The sequence below is a fragment of the Anopheles merus genome, chromosome 3L (genome assembly GCF_017562075.2).
Source record: "Anopheles merus strain MAF chromosome 3L, AmerM5.1, whole genome shotgun sequence".
NCBI classification, from domain to species: Eukaryota; Metazoa; Arthropoda; class Insecta; order Diptera; family Culicidae; genus Anopheles; species Anopheles merus.
In genome coordinates, this window is record NC_054085.1 from 15519653 (window position 1) to 15541091 (window position 21439).

At 45.8% G+C, this 21439-nt stretch overlaps 2 protein-coding genes across 3 annotated transcripts in view; one reads left to right on the plus strand and one right to left on the minus strand.

Annotated features, from left to right (window-relative positions):
* LOC121599052 (myosin-IIIb-like) overlaps positions 1-12110 on the minus strand; it is a 52058-nt gene extending 39948 nt beyond the window's left edge. For both annotated transcript variants that reach the window (XM_041926545.1, XM_041926543.1), the window contains exon 1: positions 10380-12110. The gene's annotated coding sequence lies outside the window, so the exon portion shown is untranslated. The remainder of the gene's footprint in view (positions 1-10379) is intronic.
* A 4887-nt stretch (positions 12111-16997) lies between these two features.
* Positions 16998-19519, plus strand: LOC121599215. Its single transcript, XM_041926846.1, has 2 exons — positions 16998-17391; positions 18168-19519. Exons 1-2 carry the CDS (start codon positions 17210-17212, stop codon positions 18325-18327), a joined length of 342 nt encoding a protein of 113 aa, XP_041782780.1. The 5' UTR covers positions 16998-17209; the 3' UTR covers positions 18328-19519.
* Positions 19520-21439: the final 1920 nt, after the last annotated feature.

Consider the following 21439-nt stretch of genomic DNA (forward strand, 5'->3'; position numbering starts at 1 on the left):
CACGGCCACGGTGACATTGATAGCTTGCAGAACCCCCGGGGCGGCAAGAACAAATTCCTCCCCGGCGTGGCACGCATCACACTTGATTGATCGATTGATAGGCACTGGGGGATGCATGACAGTCGAATTGACAGTTTTGTGCTTTTTTGGAGGTGTTTGTTGTTGTGGACATGGTACCTTCGACAAGTTTGCTGGGGAATTGCATTCACTGGATGTATTACATTCGTGTTCTCTTATTCAATGAACTCCAGTTGCTGATAGAAGAGGTCCCAAAAACGTCAATTACCTATAAACTCCAATTTTCCCAAAAAAGACAATCTGCCTATCATGTCATCAATTAATTATTTTCATTAAGGCCTTCACAATATGACAAGATACTTAATGTGCATCGTATTAAACCAGCGGGTATATTCTCCCAGTAAAATGAAAACCCAGGCTTTCACTGTGGCAAATTTCACTGCCATTTTCTCATGCAACCAAATATTGATCAGCTTCTCGCTGCCACCATAGTACGTCCTCCTTGTGAAACGGAAAATCACAAAAATCCCATCCATCCACGCAGCTGCAGATCTTCTCTGCACCGGTCAAAAAAATACCCCACCGGGCTGTATTGATTATTATTCTTCCTTTTGCAAATCTCAATTAAGCTTTCCACCGGCACAACCGGCATCCGATACTCTTCTACTACTAGGCCAACTTTGGCCGCGGTCTCACGGGCCTCGACGGTAGGAAAACAAAAGTAATCCTTCCTATTTCGCACTCCACCCCTCTTTAATTCCCCTTTCCGGTGGGGCACTGGAGAAGGCCACAGTGAAATCGACAATCGGGGAGGTGAAAAAAAAATACAACCCGAGCCCCGATTTGACTGCGCTTTCGCCCGAACCGAGGGACGGCCCGACCCGTCCGTCCACGCGCCAATGATTTACATAAATGAATTATGCAAATTTGTAAATTTGCAACCCACATCTCGCGTGGGTGCGCCGGAGGGGATGGATGGATGTGCGTGGACTCACGCCGGTGGAGCTCAATCCGTTGCACCTGCCGACGTGGCGAAGGCGGTGGGGATGCATTCCGTGGTTCATCATTGCAAATTATTTCGTGCAAAAATTGACCGAATACACGAAATGAATGATAGCTTGCTCACTGACTTACTTCGCTAAGTTTTGCGCGTGAGAAACGAACGGGGATTGTTGTGATTTATTAGGGCAACAGAGGGAGCTCCACATACATGTAGCCCAGTTTTGGATGGCTAATAAATCTAGCTTTGTTTTGTGATAGCGTTAAACGCTACCGTTCAGCATACCGAGCACCGAGCTTATGCAATCTAGCCAACGCGCAAAAGCGTTGCAATTTTATCTAGCTGTTTCATCTGCGCTTAATTTTAAACCTACAATTTCCGTTTGCCCGGGGCAAAGATAAAACCTTTAACCATCACTTGACCAATAAATTTAATCATTATTAATCTTAGTCTTTTGCGGTAACTTCATCGCATATTGATCATAGCTGTGGCAGCTACCACAAACCCCCGCCGAAAAATTTTGGGCACATAAAACGCGGTACAATAAATATAACGTGCCATGAAATCACCATTTCCCTCCTTCCCGCCTTTTTACAGCTCATCCGTAAGCGCGTATTTCAATAAACACATAAATTTCGGAAGCCCTGGCGCAAGTGCATCCGACACATCCACTACCCCGTGCCTTCGCTGCTGCGTACGCTTCCGTTAAGCTTCGAAAATGCGACGAAATTTACTGCACTGCAGAAAACCCTATTTCCCAATTTCCGATTGGGTGGGCGACCAGACACGATGGGCGGAAATTCTTCACACTCGCTAGATGAACACATCGGGAAGGGAAGAAGCGCGAGGAGCGAACATACGCGGGCGAGAATGGAAACTTTATCCGCTTCCCCCAGTGCTGAAGCTGAAGCGTTTGTTGCAAAATTGCAATTTAAACCGAAAGTCATCCAATCGATCGCCGCGCCGGTTGAGTTGTCAAGCCCGTGGGCACTTGATTCTCTCCAGGCGCCGCTATTGCATGGGATGGCCGAGGGGGAAATGTTTTCCAAGTGAAATGGTATGCAAAATCAATCAACCCACCCACCGCCCGTCACCTCCCAGCAGCAGGTACCGGCGGTGTAGAGCGGGGAAAACTTTCCATCTCACCGAATCCAGGAACTTCCATCGCGGACGGACAGAGCTGATGAGTGCTCTCTCCCTCTCTTTCTAACTCTTGATCCACGAGCATGTGTCGCGACGCATTCAATTGTGACGATGTACGTATGCACCGCATATGCAGGCCGGGGACACACCTTTCCGGTGCCGTACTTCCTCAAACATCGAGCCACATTGCGCCCGTGCATCCTTCCATAACTAATCGTCGCGAGTGTGATTCGAAATGAAATCATTTCCTCGCGGCTTTTGGTGTTGGAGCAGCACTCCGTTACGTCCCAAGAGCCCAACCGAACCGAGCCAAGATCGCAAACCGCGCATTTGCTGGGGTTCTCAAGTCGACCCCCGCCGGCGATCGAATTAGAGCGGCGCCCCAAACAGATTGAATTTTGGTTTGGCACGGCACAAAATGTGCGCCACCAAACGTCATTAATCCACAATCAAATGGCGGAGATGATCGTGACAGCACCACACACGCCACAGCCAATAGATTGGGATCGTTTGTCGAATCTGATTGTCTTATTTAAATTCACCGATGAGCTTTCTTCTCCTGATGAGGTTCGCTCGGGTTGTGGCTTCGTGAAAGTGACACTTAGCTCCGGCTGCTCCGCGATCAGACCACCGTGAGCCACTGCGATCTTCCGCCAGCCGAGGGGAAGTGAATAAATTAAAAAAACAAGAAAAACATCTCCCAAAGCCGTGCGCGACATCGTCACGGGGGTAAAACCGTGGGCAGCAAATGAGGCGCGCACGTTCATCTTCGGCTACTTTCTACCACATCAAACGGCAAACTCTGGGCAACGGTTGTTGGGAATCCGATAACGAAATTGCACAACATCCTATGGTTGAGGAGCAAAAGCTGTTTAAAATACTTTTTTCCTTCTCCCTAGCGTTCCTGTTCAGTTCCTGTTGGCGGTAAAATGTCCGTTAAGGCTAGCGATGATCGGCTCAAGGTTTGCCGTCAAGGTCGACTGATTTCGTTAGCGGCTCATCCCGTTGTAGCTTAGTTGCTACTGATGTATTTTTCAAAATGGTTAATTGGATTATTCCAACGGGACCAATCAATGATTTCAATTAGCTCGGTGGTACTTTGAGCGCTAATTAATTATCTCCAGAATTACTGTGCTGAAGGTCAATCAGAAACGCGCGAAGAACAGATATCTCTAAATGATCTGAAGGAGGAACCAACGGTCTAATCGATTGACAAGCTGCATTCTATGTAATTAGATCTTTATTCTGTTGAAATTAAGCTGTCTTACAAAATAAAGCACAAAACATTCCAGTTTTGTTGATAATGTTTTGAACCAGATTTAGGAGCACAATATACATATGCCTTCGAATACATTGAAGTTGTTAAGGAATGAATTTATGTCTTCAACCAAAAACGGAACTAAGAGTTTGCTTTTATCTACCACCACACGTACCAAATAAAAAAAAGATTCGATTGTTACTTTCATGCAGTGACGCACCTCTGCATGAATATTTATTCCCTCCGAAAAAAAACCTTTCCAATTCACACCAACTCCAACACTCTCACCGAGCGTTTTTCATGAATATATGAAATCCACATTCCCTACCAAAATGAACGCTTTGAACTTTGGCTGGTGATTGAAAAACGTATCGCCATACTTGGCTACGATTTGTTATCATTCATCTAAACGACACTAATGGTGGAGAGAAATGACGTTCGATGGTTTTAAGCTTTTGGGACGCTTTCTTACCAACAACCCACAGACGATACTCATAAATGTGTGAAAATGGCTTCCCATTAGCCAGAGCATCACATACATTCCATAACATTTTTCGCCGCGCAATGGATTTTACCCGTTTGAAGATTTTTCTGTACAATGAATTTCTTCCATTTTTTTTCTCTCTAATCCAATAACTCCACCAGAGCAACGGTCAGCACAGTGGCACACAGAGCGGGAGAGACCTAGTTTACTTTGCTCCAGGTCGCACAGCACGCATCATGCAACCGAAGCCAACAACAAAAAAACGGAACACACTAGCCACGATTTAGGTGCACCTGATTTGAAGAGGGCGAACGCTAGGGAACAAAGTCACAAACAACTTTCACGCAACCGGTACGAGCATCCACTCCTCCGGCAGAGATTCGTGGTGCATGAGCAGCGTCGGGTCCGCGGACGGTCTAGTTACCCAACCGGCACGACTCCAGGAAATTCGGAAAACATCGCACATGTCCGCAAGGGTTTTAAGAGGGTTTTTTTCGCAATCGGTCGACATACTTGCGCCAAAAGTGCCAGTTGAATTTCTCGTGTGCCAAAGCTGATATAATCGGTGGCAAACAAAAAAAAAACACCCCACAGTGGTAAAAACAGACAAACGTTTCGTAATGACCCGTTTCAGGCATGGGTTTGCACGAGAGCTTAACCTAGTTATTTTTGTGAGGTTGCTTTAATTATTAATTGCTTTGCTATTTTAATTGCAGAATAAATAAACCAGCAGTTGAGACTCGCGTGGAAATAAACACTTAGATGCATCTATTCCTAAGCAACCTAAGTCAACGTCTCCATCGCTCAAGGACCCGTGCAGGAAGGTAAATAATCCATCATGTATCACACACTATGTAGCACATTGCAAAGAACGGTGTCATACGAGTGCAACATTTCATTCCCCTTATGTATGCAAATGTTTGACGATGCTCAAAGTGTTCACACTACCGGAAGCACTGCGCCTAGAACGCGACCTCCCCAGCCCCATGTGTAACAGTGTTAAGCTATTTGCATGTCAAATATTGCTCTCGCGAGACGACCGGATCCACTTTAACACGCCCGATTTGATCGATTGCAACGTATGGTGTGTCGCCATGCAAACGAGCTACATCGCATAGTTTGTGTTTGCCGTTTCACTAGAGCGAAATTCGACCATGTAATCCACTCTCCGAATTCCGAAAGCCTTATCGACTCCCATATCATTTGCACACCGTTTGCCGACAGAAAACTTCATCGAATGCAACTGGTACCACCAGCCCGTTGGTAAATGGGCAGACAAACATCTTCAATTCATACCCACCCCAACGTCATACATATGCACATAACTTGACTGTGCTGCCATATTCCCAAAATCCCAAAGGACACAACCATCTCCACTGGCGCCAGCCGTTAAAGGCAGCCGAATATCTTTTCGTAGAAGAATGTTGATGATGCAGCAGCTTTTGAATGTAATATTCCAACCCCTTTTTTATCAGACAATGTGTGCGCAAAGAAATGAAACTTTAAACTGAATCCTTGAACTAGTGTCTGCATGCAAACACACTGTGCTCCCGTACGCTAAACGAGCTCAAACGAGTGAAAGCAAAATCTTTGATTCTTTTTATTGACTCAAGAAGTCACACTAGACACTAGATCTGCCCAGTCTAATGTGCTGATGTGCTGAATGGTTTCGCCGTAATGGGATAGTGAAATATTCAAGCTGTCGTTCGTTGCAGACATAGGACGCTTCGAGGAACTAAAATTCAGACCGATGGTGTCATCATGTGGAAAGTAAGACTTTTTTTTTGGCTTTTGATGCTAACACTTCATAAATATTCGCATCTGGAAGGGAACACAATGTGACAAAACCCTTTGCGAATTATTTTATCGACTTTGCAGTTGATGACTTTGATTGTTAGATCTTCCTACTGGAGTGTAAGAAACGCTTAGACGAAGATGAGAGCTTTGGTCCAGGAACAAGCTTCCGGAAGCGTAATGTACAAAACATAGACTACCAATATTGATTGCACTTCGTATCAAAATGTAGTCGGAGGTCTATTAAAACTGCAAACATCCTTTTCACGTCGGTAAAACCCACATGTTCGAAATGAAAAATCACTACCCCCGCATGAGTAAATTCCATATCACTCCATTTCGGAACAATAGCGTCCTCCCGCGTATTGGAGTTTTTTTCTTCTGCAATTTCCTTTACAAAACATGACCACGGCATACACATTCGATGCAGTAACACATGTTTCGGATCCGCTTTCATAAATTTCAGTTTCCGCACAATAGAAGGCCTAGGTGGAAGCTCAGGCTTCCCACTCAGGCTGCCGATGAGATGTTGAGTTAGGGATATTTTATTTACAATTCGTTAGTTTTTGTCCCGTCCTCCACCACCACGGTTTTAGTACACCGGACGCAAACATGCGTCCGGTGTGTAATCAACCGCGGACGGAGCGAACTCTCCATCGCACGGCTACCGTTTGGGGAAAAGACAGCGCGGAACACATTTGCCGAAACTTCAAATTACTGGTGGATCGGTATAAAAAAAGAAGGTAAACCAACGCAAGTACGCAACAATGTCCGCGTGTAGCTTGGTTCAGACTTTCCGGATTGCAGATGCGCCGCCATTGGGCGATGGCGAACAGCAGCATATGCGTACGTGTGTACATACATTTCCGCTGCATTTTCATTTGCGTATGGACAACAACAAAAAAACACGAGATAGGAAACACGAAAAAGGCTTGTCATCCTGATTGAGCTGGAAATAAGAAATCGCAAAAAATGGGTGGAAAACCGTATCCACCACATAGACACACAGGACACTTCAACCATTGGAGCGTTCCAGTCGATTAGGCCGAGGGCAATTTTCAGGGTTCACAGGCTGCGTTTCCGTTACTCGTTTCCGGCAGTGTCCGTGACAAGCGTAGGTGTCCCTACCACGCGCAATATCGATCGACGGTGAATCCAAATGCTCTAAGCACTCCTGTTCATCAGTTGAGTGCTGTCGATGCTTTGCAATATTGCTCGCTCGAAAGTGCGGGGCACGAATGTGCATTTCATTTTCGATATTAATTTTTATTTCTGTTTATTCAGCATAACCATTATCGGATTGGAAGTTTACCAAAATAACATGCCGATACATGTGTTCTTCATAATCCTTTTCCAATATGCGATAGATTCTACGCAAATAGAACGTTTGGGCAAACAGTCTGATATGCAACATGCAAACGGGGTTTTTTAGCTGGGCTTTTCCATCGAACATTATTTCTAGGAAATCCTCGACATGCTCCAACGCCAACCTTCTCTCAGCGCTAGGTATGTGGAACATTGGAAACATAAAATAATGCAACCACAGACACCCTACCCGACTGCCTCGTGACTGCATAAGCGATCAGGGAGAGAGGATTCAGTCGTCATTGTTTATATAATCGATCGGCTTTGCTTTGACCAGACCCGTGTAGCTTCCCCCAAATCCCAAGTCTTCGAAATCGGGAGTTCCATCGAACTGCCTTCGGGCTGACCATAACGGTGGATTCAGCGGTATTTGCTGCATTTAGCTCCTGGATTTTATGCCGCTCCAAATGTGTTTGGGCAGCCGTACATCAACAATCGGGTTGTGATATATTGCTTTCCTCCACAGCCTAAGCTGACACAACATCATGACTATGTGTAATGGCATAACAAACCTCACGAGCTGCATACAATACAGATGCACAGCGTCAGGGACCGTGTTTGTTTACTTTAGAACAGTTTCTATGAAAAGTCTCGATGTTTCCTTCAACAGACATGCTTTTCGCCTTTACAAGTTTGTGTTAAAATCATATCTTTACGTTCTCTTATCACAAGTTCCCACTCCCATTGCTTAGTTATCGTCAACCCTTGCACCCGCATGGTCGGCGAAGCGGATCACAAGAGAAAAATTCAAATCAAACGTCCAAAAAAGAAACGGAAGTAACTAATTCCCCGCTTATTTGACTACACAGCACTCCAATATTGGACCCTCCCCGACAAGAGGGCGAAAATAAAACTATCAAAAGATTAAATTTGATCCCCCGGAGAACCCACCATCAGCCTCGAAACAGTCGGAATTGCTGAGATTCTGTTTCCCTTCTTCGCCTTTATTGGTTTGATCTCTTTCGTGCCCGTGCATTAAAATGCAGCCGGGAATTCGAATGCGGGCTTGCTTAAATTTATGCCACGATGCATCTCTTTGCCCACTTGGGTTCTCGGACTTCCAATCCATTCGTTTACTTTCGCCGTCATGATTGAGAATATCGTCGACAATCAAGCGAACACTCATCGGAACGCTCATCATGTCGCATGCAAGAGAGTTGTCCGGACGACCAACACTTCCCTACAGACACGGAGAGCTGGATCGGAAGATGTCTCTATTTTTCCTTTCTGCTATTTCTTCGCTACCCACAGGCTCCTCAGTCATTCGACCCTATTCAAACACTAGATATCTTCATCGCAAGACACGCCACAGCTCAAGATACGATTACTCAGCTTGGGGTTTGCTTGCTACAACAACAGATTCCTCTCGGAATGCGATTGGAGCAGAAAAGGAAGAAAAAAAAACAATCGTTAAAAAATGTATTGGTCATGCATCCACTGCACTGCTGCAGAACGGCACACAATTCCGTAACCGCTTATTGGTACGTGCTGGAAGCGCGGGGTTTCTACACGCCATAGCTCGACCGGTACTTTGAGCTGCATTCTTTGGACGTTGCAATGATCCGATGCATTTTTTTGTTGTGGCTCCGTGGACTGAAGTGTTACAAATGTTCCTCCAAAAACTCCACACTCCAGGCGCGGGCCTAGTTAAGGAAGCCGTTCCGTGCGCCGTAACTGTAAGTGATCGGCGATGAGTTTGCTTGATTGATTTGATACAATTGCACAACGAATCATGAGATCATCATCAGCCGGCACTCACAGCTGTGTACGCTCTGATAAATTCAATTTGCTACCGGTCTTTAAAACGTTCTTCGTAACATGCTTTCCCTCGCGTGGTAAAAAGATGGTGGAAGTTTCTGCAGTTGAGAATTATGTTCGTGCACGAACACCTGGCAAAAGAATGAGAATAGTGGTGGTGGTATTAGATTAAAGAGCTTTTTAAGACATTTAACCAATATTCCGGTTGGCAGGAAAAGTGTACCGAGCACACACTATGGACTCGCGGGAAAGTCTCTCATCCCGGTGGAAGGCATCATATTGTGCCATTGTGCCAGACTGCATTGACGCCGCTTTGTGCTCATATTCACTTCTTTAGACGGCTATAGAAAAGCCCGGATTCTATCTCTTCCTAAAGGAATATCTCGTGCGTTTTTTTTTTTGCTGTGTGGCAGCATAAATCGATCGGAAAAAGATTCTACCCATCCTCAAAAGGCACGCGGTGGGATCGAGCGCTTATCGTACGCATACACATTGTACTACTTCATCCGGATATTAAATATTACCCACATAGAGAGAAAGAGAGAGAGAGAGAAATAGTATCACCGTACACCGTAAATGCAGGAGCGCCACGAAACTCCATTGTCACCGACTTCTTTCATGCCAAGTGGGGCCAGTAATGGCGACGGGGGAGTTTGCACCATAAACCCCACACTCCAACCTATAAGCCGTCCATTTGCTTGATGGCTCGGTTGGTGTTCTCGCTTCTGCTTTTTTTTTTGTTAATAGCACATCCGCTTTCAAAAGGGAGAGCGGGGAGCAGTTTAAAGGACCCACACAAGCCCGAAGAAGCGCACTCTCATGCCTGCCAGCAAAGGGACGGAAATCCATTGTGCAAGTAACGAATAGAATAAACTTTGCATCGTTCAACTTAATCTGATCTGAACGGTATTATCCACGTGGGACGCCGCAAGGGTTTCGCATCTTATTTTGCGCCGTCCCCGGTTCCCTCGTTTGGACCGGTTGCAGCGGGGAATAGGTACCAAAGCACTTTGGTACAGGGAGGAGAAAAAAAGAACGCTGGACGATGTTTAACACACCCGGGTAACGGGTTAGAAGCCGTACGGAGCGGGATAATGGGGACGATAAATTTACATTTTTCAATTTTGTGCCCAAACGGTCATACCTCGAAGGTCGTTGGGAAGTTTTACTTTGCTTCATTGCGACGGAAGAGCGAGAAAAAAAAACCCGACTTTTGCGCCCAAAAATCAATTGAGTTTGCTCCTGACCGAGAAACATATACCCACCGCGAAGGTTGAAGGGTTTTGAAGCTTCTTTTTTATGAAGTGACGCAAAATGAACGTAGAAATATTCAAATTTAATTTTTGCTTGATTGATGGTATCTTCGAAACCAGGTACGAGTTTATCATCGCATGTTCCGTAGCAAATCCATGGTATAGTGACTGACGCCTCGGTCTACCACAACACAGGTCGTGTGTTCATGACGCAACTGGATCCCAAACGCAAAGCTTTATAATTTAATTTGAAGACATTAATTAAAGACAATTTTCTCATACTTGACGAAAAACGATTCTACTTACCCATCAAACGCTGATGCAGCATAACAAAAGAAATAAAATATTGTTCACTCCACTCACCACACACAGTCTAAAGTATCGTTTGCCCTTAACAACCCAACCAAACAACACTTTCTTCCAATTTGCTTCACTCTCTCATACACGATTAGTGCGCAAACGAGAATCGTTGGCCCCCGTGCGTACGGTTGTACCTTGCGCTATCCACCATCGGATAGCGATGCCACCGGAAGCTGCAGGATGATATTGGTACACGTGGCGGCACACACACACACACAACAACACCTCTAGGGGGAAGCAGCAGCAAGCACAAACACTGTTTGTTTATCGCGCGCACTACTGCACCACTTCAACCTGGTGTGACAAAACACCACACACACTTCTTCTTATTCTTATTCTTCTGAACCAGGTTCGTCCTTCAACGTGGGGACGAACGGTAGAATGAAAGGTCACGTCGTGCTCGCTTCGACTTCGAGGGCGTAAAAAGGGCAAGACCTAGACCTCGGCGTGTTACGCTTTAATTTTCGCTTTGGGTTTTCCTTTTTTGCCACTTTCGTCTTAACCCCGACGCGGTGCCGGCGTTTCGTCTCGGAAGGGAAAATCGACAACCTCCCTCCCCCCGTGCTTCACACACAAACGTTTTCGCACTCAGCGAGCGGCACCGTGCGCCACAAACAACCCGCGGAGGGCCGCGGTCTATACGACATGAAACGCTACTTATCGGCAGCCAAACGTACGCACACACTCGCTGCACACCGAAAATTTACCACCGCGAGAGGTGCTCGATTGGGCACTGTTTGTGGGTAGTGCTTTCTTATCAACTGCTGGAAACTTTCTTCTTCCCCTGCGAAACGCCACACACGGATGTAGCGGCGGCCCACAACGGCCCGGGCAGGTGGCTTTGGGACGACAACAATTGCACTGTCGTGAAAATTGGACGTATTTTGCGACTGCTAGAGATTGCTATTTTTCCACCATTAAGCACCACCCATCAGCACGTTGGCACGTCGTAGCACGGTAACGACCTGTGGCATGGGAACGACACTCACAAGTGCAACGATCTTTGGTGATAGAAATCGGGCAAATTAATACGCTTCTGGCGTCGTCTTGTACCAAAGCCACAGCATTCGACTGATGAACTTAGGGTTCGCACACAGTTTGACAAACACACAGACGGGGGGCTCGAGATCGTATTGTTGCGGTTCGCGTGCGACCCAAAAAAACGCTGAAAGATACGGCAATCTGCGGCAAACGAAGATCACGCACGATCACGGAGGGAAAACAGTTCGGAAGCACACCCGAAAGGTACTTCCAACCCCTCACACACACACACACACACACAGAAGGAGGCAGGAGGTGTTGTGTGTTTCTTTGCTTTTCCTCCTTCAAGCCCCTGGTGCAGCAGCACTACGCTGTAGTGCAATTCATGTGCGCACACAGCGCTCAATGATCGGTCAGCTCAATCACTCTTCTCGGAGGTGACTTCTTCGCGGCGGCCAATATACACGCGCACAAACACCGAACACCGGGCACAGAGGCGCACACACGCAAACTATAAACAATAGAAAGGCGAAGAAATGATGGTAAAAGCCAAAAAAAAACACACACGCGGTAACTTTATGACGTGGGGCTCATGCGAATGAGCTGCGTAGCGTAAAAAAAAACACGCGCACTCGATGCGCTCGCGCGTCCGTTCGGTCACGTTGCCTTCGTTGAAATAAAACCCGCGATGGAAAAATGTATGCTCTTGCGCCGACTCGAGTCGTTTGAGGCGGAGAATCATCATCCCTCCCTCTTGGGCGAGTGAGCCACAGCTGCGCCGTAATGCTTATGGCGAGAGAATACTGCAGGGTGGAGAGCGTTTTCGGGGGAAGAAACAGCTGCGTAAGCCAACGGTACGCAAAACTATCCGCAACTGCTATCGGGGGTTGCTAGAGAGCGAGAGAGAAACCAACCCTTATTGGAGAGCACATAGATAGTGCATAACTGCGCGAGAGCACCAACCGTCTCGGAGTCGGGTATGTCAGGGCTTGTCAATTTGTTGTTTACCTTTTGGTGAGGTTTGTGCTGACTGGACCTGTGGTGATTGTTTTGAGAACTTTCTACCGGTCTGCTCACATCTGGATGACACTAGACGCTGAACCAACCGAAAGAACGCTTTTTAGACTTCAATACTTCAAGAAGTAGCTCCCAAAGTTATTCTTGTTTGACCTTTAATACATTACATTCGCTTAGAAGATCTTCTTAAGCTTCGGAACACCTGTAGACTGGAGTTTCTCTGGGATCATTGTTATAAATTTAATAGGAATAGGACTACAAAAAACTCGTCCCTAGACCCCGAAAAGCTCTCGGATTGCTTGAGGAGTTACCTCAATTCTCCAGTAAGGGTCTCCAACAGTTCTTCGTCTGTCATTCGCCTACTCGTAATTGAGACATCTCAATCTTTTTAATCCATCATAACAGAATAGACTGGCCAGTGTCATTGTTATCTATTAGTTAAACGCACCAGCTCCAACAAAACCGGAAGTTATCAATTCCCATACAGCCTCATACACGAAGAAGATCTCACGCAATTCCACGAGGACCTTGATCTGCTAGAGTGCCGAATTCTTCTACATCCATCATCAGCCTCTCACTCTCGATCACAAATACTCAGCTGGTCACGTTTGTTTACGTGTTTTTCTGCCATATACAAGAGCATCTCCGGTGGCCGCTGGTACGTGCCGATCAACCGGTTTGACCAGCATGTGGCGGCGGCACCCGAGCACATCACCGGGCCATACCAGGCCAACACTCCTTCACGCTGGAATGCACCTCTTGTGCGCACACTTCCCGACTCCCGATCCAAACAGCGCCAGCATCCAGACCCCATATTGTGGACCCTTTCGTGCCCGGAGTGTAGTGTGTTCGCGGGCCTCGGCACTTTCTCATTTACCGCTACATCGTTCGCCTACGGTACACCCACCAAGCTCGACTAACGTTCCCTGAGTTCCCGATTTTCCGATTTTCCGTGGCAAGTGGCGTTAAGTTTATTTCACCCTTCTTCACCCAATTGCACCCCCGTTGATCCCTCTCCTTCCTCGAGCTTATCAGATTATGTTGGGCCGTCGGCAGTGTGTCATTGGCCATCAGCTTCCGCCATTCCTCGGGCCCCAGACCAGTCAACGGAACCGGTTTGCGGCGAACCGGGTCGGCCACCTCCGACGCAGAGCCGGGGCCACAACAGAAAACTGACTGTATGAATTTGTGTGATTTTTTCTCGCTCCCTTACACAAGCGACAACCGCGAAAAACTATGTCATTTGCCATGGAGCACACCATGGCGCTTCTTCGCGCCCCTACTGTTCCGTTGCTCACCTGGGTCGTATTAGGTTGGCGCGGTGATTGCATCTCATATATTGGGATATTTTTTCCATGCGGTGACTATTTAATTTATTTCCTTTGCTATGCTCGACAAGTTAACTTGGTTTTTATTTTGCGAACCTTCCCCCGTACTGACGTCAGCCAAGTTCCGACTAGCGGCGGCCCCGTTCGGCGTGAAAGCCTCCTGCCTACATCCCTAATGGTTGCGGTTTCGTTATCTAATCGCTATCAATTTTTCACTAATTGCTTACCTTTGCTCATCATGTCACACACATAGAGAGAAAGAGTACCACTACTTCCACTACTATTACTACCACTATCAAACAGGGAAACCTGAGAGACACAGTGACCAGGCAATCATTATCATCTTCTTTCATTACTGCCGCACATTACATGATATCGCCTCTCCAGAGGGAGTCTTGTTAATTTTAGAGGCGAAACGGTCGAAAATCTTGTACAAAAACAGACCACGCCTGATGCCTGTGACTTCCGACACCTCACAAACTGGCGTGACATTAGTGATGCTTTGTTGGGTTTTCCAAGGAAGGGGTAGTAGACAAGAGCAAATCATCAAAAGATAGTTATTCACATTTTCCACCCTAAAAGCCCATCAGTTATTGTAATGATGTGATGGTATGTTTTTGGGGTGGAGAGCTCTCGCAAAATGGTGATTAATGTTTGCCTTGTAGCTGCGGCCATGCTTTGTCATTAGGCGTGTTCCGGTGGTGATAATGTACAAGTTTCCTCTGAGATGTTCATTTTTTTCTTCTTCTTCTGTTTGTTTGTTCGCCGCCAAGAGCCGCGCTGTCTTTGACCGATTTGCTCAGCCAAATGTAGGCCACTGCCGGTGATCATTTGCATGACCATATAATTTAAACGATTTCTGCGGTCTGCGAATGCGGAGCATTTTACATCGCAGAAAGGGCAACCGCCAGAGCCGTGTGGTTTGTTTTTTTTTTTGGGAGATTTATTTGTTTGCATTTAAAGGACACAAAGAAAGTGGGACCAGCGGGAGACGGTCTATGAGCCGGTAAGCGATAGAAACGATGACAAGGCGAGTAGTAGAGCAAATCCAATTAGCCAATCTATCACCAATTCACATTGCTATGTTTAGCTGCTATTAAACTGTAATTTGCAGAATATATTATGATGATGGTGTTTGCTTTTTATCTCCTCTTTTGTCGTGTTTCGGTTCCGAACAGCTGTGAGTGAATTTTAAACGTCTAATCGTGAAGTCATCTTTTAGAATCACATTATTTAACTTGCTCCAGAAATTTTGTTTCCAGTTACTTTCTAAATCTTCATTAATTTCATGTGAACATTCGAAAAGCTCGGGAGTTTGCAACATCAGATTGCCCAACTATGAGTATTGAATTCATTAAATCACACCATACCTCTATGCGAAATTATTATTGAATAGCATCCGAATTCTAACGAGGCCCTTAATCATGCCTAATCTATCGGCCCAAAGCCCAAACTCACTCACCAAGCGTTGCTCAATAACTAAATACATCCGTTGAATAATCAACCACCCTCGCAATACGTTTGCCATTATCACTGCTGTTCGCTGCAATCGGAAAAATCACGCTGCCGCGCTGATAAGCTGATCGTGGGCCGAACACGTTCGATAACGAGGCCCCGAGGCTCGATCGAACCGCTCAGATAGGGGTGCAAATCACACTTCCAAACAATCAACCCGATTGTACCACCGGGCTGCACATCGAGATACTCATGCGCAACAGAGCTGCCGTACGTCGCGGTATTTGGACAGCTCGACAGCTGCCTCTGGTACATGAAGCAGATGAAGTAACATGTAGTTGGCAATTTTTCGTTCCCACCCCGAAGAGATTGCTGCTTTGCGCAAGCCTAATCATCCCCAACATCCCTCAGAGTTTCGGAGGCCGGCTGTGTGCTCTGTTATAGCACTAAGTAGATCGACTCATCCAATCCGTCGGCATTTTGGCATGGCGGAAATCTTTGATACGCGTTCATTATGGATTAGGACCGATTAACCAGAGATGCATCGCGTTAAGCAGTGTTGTGCAAAGTGGCTAGAAATAATGCGCTTATCTAACTGTTCTTATGCTTCATCTCTCTTTGTTTAATTTCAGTTGCTAGTCGGATGTGTTCTGCGATTCTTTCCCAGCACCATTTGTTCATTCTTGATAACATTATCGTTAATTTCCAGATACAATCTGGCATCGCCATCTGCCATTGACGTAATACCGAACAATTTCTGCATATTCTAGACGAGTTCCAGCTGTTGCTGGACTGAGGAATAGCTCTCTTAGACGTATCAAGAGTTCTGTTTATACAAAGCAGTGGGTTCAGCACAAATCAAGAATTAATTCTCGAAAGTTCCCTTCAGACTTGGCGCCGAAATACGATGCCAAATTGTTCCTCGAACAAGGTCTACGACGACACCCTATAGGGCCGAGTAATGTTCCAGTCTTTCCGGCTCCAATGCTGAGACATGCTTACATCACTTTACGTAAACAAAACGTCTTACTTATGGTGCTCTGGTTGATTTATTCACGTACAAGACGAAGCAACACATTCGTCACCACTATTTTTCCCTCAAATTCCACAATAAAATGTTTTTAGAGCCACTTGAAGAACACTCTTCAAAAATGTTTGCACAAAAACTGAGTTGCAATAAAATTGTCAAATAGATTTGCCCGGTGAAAAAACTCTTGATTCCACCAACTGTCAACGTGACGACGTTGTCAACTAAAAGTAAACATCAAGAAATTGTGCAAATTGTCTCACTCTATTGTATTTTCTGTACAAATTGCGAAAAATATGCATCGTACAAGAGAGTTCCATATCCAAAACACAGCTGAAAGTGTAATTGAGCGTGCTCTCGACGGCGAAGAGATGAATTTTGCGCATCACACTTGCGCCGACCACTAGCATTCCACCGCGGTAGGTACTCCACACGAGCAGGCCGATCATTTCGACGACTCATAATCTAATATGTTCCACAATCATCATCAGTACCACCCTACCCCACGGTACACCAATTTCCGCAGAATTGCACACACACACACACGACGCTCTGCCAACCAGGTAGGTGGCAATTTTGGGATTGCAGAGCTGCACGCGAACGCGTTACGCGTGGAACATGGGCGCACGGTTGCAGTTAAAGATTTTAAGTTGCACGTTACGCGCACTTGTGATACCATTTCTTCCCGCCATTTCCCCCTAGTAGCAGCAGTCCATGGAGGTTGGCAGCATCGCCTGGGCCACTGGGTCACCGCGTGGTTCCGCGGACACCTCAATGTTGCATCATTTCCTTGTTGATGGACTCGATCAAAACGCCGCCATTCGGCCGCTGTCCGATTTCGGCACCGCACCGGGACAGCTCAGGCTAAACTGCGACGAGTCGGTGGGGGGAGGCCCGACAGTTTGGACGACTTTAGAGTACAGCGCGGCCGTGCGAGAGTACCGCAATTAAACAAAAGTGATTGAGTAATGCTATTTGATGCACTCTCCGGCCGTCCAAACAGACTGCTGTTGCTACCAAAAGGAGGAGGCCATGGGGGAGAGGTTAATCTAAGCTCAACTCGCGTTGTTCAGAAAAGTTCCAGGTCACCACCAGAGTCGGAGGAAAACATTGCCCGCGGTGGCGCGCACGAAAATGTTAAATGTAAAAGGTGCGAAAGCGCGAGACCACCCCACAACAGGAGGAAGTAGTTCAACCGTTCAATCAACGAAAAGAAAAACATACGCTCACAAAACACAAACACGCAGACGGACGGATAGAGATAGTGCATAATGATGGGTGCAGGAAGTTTGTAACGTGTAAGCGAAAAAACAAGCAAAACGAGCCGGACGCCGGTACAGGTGAAGATTAACGGCGAAAAAAGTAGAGGCAAAACACACAAAACATACCGAACACATGAAATGCAAGAGGAATAGTATTGGTTGTGTTCATGGGGTTGTTCAGTTTTTTTAGTAATCGCTCATTAAGCTACCTCTTTCAATTAACAAAGAAATCTGATTTAACCTAAAAGACGTCTGATCAGCTGCTGCTGTGGTTGTAATCCTTTCCTTGATGTAACACAGGATTAAGGTTTATATGAGGTAGATGTTTTAAGATGATGTTATCTCGTGCGTATATAAGCTATTAAGAATCATTTAACGCTTAGCATTGTATAGAAGAGTTTTATCAGAAAAGCCGTACATGTACTTACACATAAAAAAACTTAATCACTTCAATTATCTGGCGTCGAATTAAATCGATAAAGCATATTACATAAAAACGTGTAAAAACAAACAAATGCACCATGAAGCAGTAGCGCATCGGGCCCTAGCTGTGTAACAAAACACACCGATTAGCGGCTGCGAAACAAGCCACAAAACACAAACAAATTCCATTTCAATCAAATATATAATCATCCATATTTTTATCCGATTTTTTTTTTTGCAGTACTTCCTCGCCGAGATTCGCTGCCTTAGGTACCACGAAAGCGAACCACAGCGAAACAACGCCCGGTGATAACGAACGCTGGCAAAAGGGGGAACGTCGCGGTACGGAAGATGTTAGCATAACGCCGAAGCAGCAACTCTCCGTCCAGACAAAAACATAGCGTATGCTCGAATAACATGCTGCAACCTGGGTCGAGGGTGTGATGGCCGTTGAAAGGCATACAGCGGAGAAGCAGCAGCAGGCAGCAACCTCACCGCCGCCACCACGAAAACGGTACGCGAAGAGCGCGCAGCACCGATAAAACAAAGGCAACGTTTGTATCCACACATGGCGGTGGTGGCTCGAGAGAAGGAACAGAAAAGAGCGACGGCAAAACAAAACGGCCACGAAACAGGAAGGCGATCATAATAACGGTGCAAAACAAATGAAGAGATATATAAGTATGAGTGGGTGCTTTCGCCTCCCCCTGTCCTGAGCCAACGTGCAGCCTCTTTGACGCGACGCCTGCGAAGGCAAAAGTCGACGGTCCTCCGTCACACTATCTCATCATCACCTATGCACTGCGGAGGGGTGGAAGTATGTAACCCTTGCCCCCGCCACACATACACGCGCACGGAATGAGTCCATTTTCAATCGTGAATTATTCCCCGTGGTTTGCTAATTAATTGACATAGTTCTTCTGGGCTGAATGCGGGCGGTGGGATGTGTGCCTTGGGAGGCATACGTTTCATACGCGGTAGCAACGGTTCGAGAGCTATTAAGATGCGCCAAGTGGAAAGTGGAAAAAGGTTGTTAGTTACCATATTTTCTTTGTGCTTCGCCGTGGCTCACCGGCTCTCTGTGTTCGCCCCCTGAGCCGCGGCTTTTCCGGAGGTGTCCCGTTGGGAGGGTCTCTTACCCCGCGCCGGGATGCATAAAGGTGAAATATTTGCTAATGAGATGGAGCTTGTTGTGTATATGCATAAAAGTGTATTTAACGTAACACCGATATGAACGTGACCGCTTGCATTGCGGGGGGAAGCGGACCGGGGATATCACACAGTGGGTGAGGAAAAGCAACCAGATGGCTTGCTGGCCAAATCCAAAGGGTGATTGTATTTAAATTAACTTTGAAAGTTTGCTACTTTACTAAAATATTTTCATCTTTCTATCTGGAAAACCTTTGTGTCGCTTAAATTGCACCATTTTATAATTTATGATTCATTCAAACTCATTTAATTCATCATACAGTCGGTAGCATTTTAATCAAATTAAAAGCTCGCAAAAAATCAATACTTTCAAAACTTTAAATTGCATCCATTTATTTCACCCAAAAAAAAAAAAGATCCGACCGGAGATGGGAGAGCTTTAGGTGACCGGAGTTGATGTCGCCACGTAAACTCAACACCGGTAGCCCGGTGATGTCATAATGGGGACAAGACAAAGGAGACAAAAATTAGCATCCAATCCCACCCAGCTCGTTCGCATTTGTTACCTTTTAATGGGACACACGACCCGGGCGGTATCCCTTTTTTTTGTAAAAGGGTTGTTTGTTGTTTCCATCCCCCTGATGTAAGCAAAACGGTGTCCGGCGTATGATTCAGGATTTTTCCGCTCTGCCGTAGCTCCTACAAACTACAGCGCAGTGACAATTGAGGATGAATTTGTTTCCACTTTACGCAACTTTGTTGTGTGCCGCTCGTGTCTTACTTTGCCACCGCTGCCAAGGGCTAGAGGGTTCTTTGGGCACGCGAAGAAGGAGAGGAGAGTGCAAAGTGCAAACAATGCATAGTAGTAGCTCATCGACCCACAAACCTTCCCCCCCCCCCCCCCCCTATTCCATGGGGCAGGAGGGGAGAGGTAGGACAGCATAACTCAGGTCGGTTTAAAATGGAAAAAGTGGGAAGCAATTGTAACGATCCCGCGTGCTGCTGCTGCTTGCATTCAAAACATGCAAATGTGGAAAAGTTAGGTTTGTAAATTAGTGTGATAAGGTAGGGCGAAGAAAACAGTTGGTAGCGGGAATTAGAGCAGAGCACACGGCCGCAGGGATGCAGCGAGAGACTCAGTAATGATGAAGTAATCGCTCTAGAGACGAGCCGGTGCGGTGAGGTGAGATGTTGCCCGTACGGTACTAAAGCAGACCTCCCAATTCCCGTGGTTAAGCCGTTTCCAAATGCATTATTTATTCAATCTGTTCTCTTTCACAACAAACGAACAGGGGAGAAGGAGATATGGAAGCAGTTAATGCTCGGGATGGAAAAATGGCTCTACAAATGTGTTAGGTGACAAGGCTTTTAATATATTTCATGTCTATTGCGGTGGCTATCCAGAAGCACCGACAAACTATTGGACTATTGTTTGTAAAACTATGGTACGATTATCATTTATGTTATTTCTGGTACTCTGTCAAAGCTAGTTACACCGCAAATGTATTAACATTGCCGACGAGCTTATCATGCCATTGTGTTTTGATGGTTTATTTGTTTTACTAAGGCTAGCGAATGACTGCAATTCCTGTGCGTTATGTGTGATGGTTGGGATGGATAAATTTTAGGTAGGAATTATGCAGATATTTTAATGTTCGTTAGGTAATGGTACTACACTATGTGTCGTGCTATTGATGCTGTGCTTCTTCGCCTGTTAATATTGCAAATGTTTCTATAATCCATGAGCCCTTATGCAATAATTATTCATATGTTTTATTTCAATTCCCAGATTTAGGGTGATGCTGTTATCAGCTCGAAATAGATTCCGATTTGTAGGTGAGTTCTTGAATTATACAAATAATTAGAATTGTTTCAGTGTGAATTGCATGATGTTGGAAAACTGGGTATAGTGCCACTGCCAAAATCTCCACAACCCTCTGAATAAGAACTTCTTCGACGATGCACATGAAATTAACACCAGGTACAATCTTTAAACGAACCAAATGAATGAATGAACCAAATGAATAGTTAATAGAAGAAATAATATCTTTTTGTGGCGATAACTGCAGCAAACCTAGACGATGTTGCGCTGTGGAGATGCACCAAAATGCAGTTGTGCTCAAAATGCTGCCCCCAATTTCATCGCAAATACTAATTGCACTACTGCACACTAGAGGGCGCTCAACAAAACATCGCACAGTGGTGGATTCGACTTTTCTTTGCCAGATGACGCACAAAATCGGTAGAAGAACCATTTGAACGATATCCGTTGGTAGCTCTTGCCTTTTATAACCTGAAAATAGTATATTGAGGTAAGTTAGTGAGTGTTAATCAGTATCATTTTGTTATTAGTTATGCTTGATT

Bases quoted from the DNA above. Each gene is read 5' to 3' on its own strand.
- LOC121599215 (XM_041926846.1), top strand. From the start codon at position 17,210: ATGCTATTTGATGCACTCTCCGGCCGTCCAAACAGACTGCTGTTGCTA. The intron at 17,392-18,167 runs GTGCGAAAGCGC...TTTTTTTTGCAG, and splicing joins GAAAATGTTAAATGTAAAAG to TACTTCCTCGCCGAGATTCG.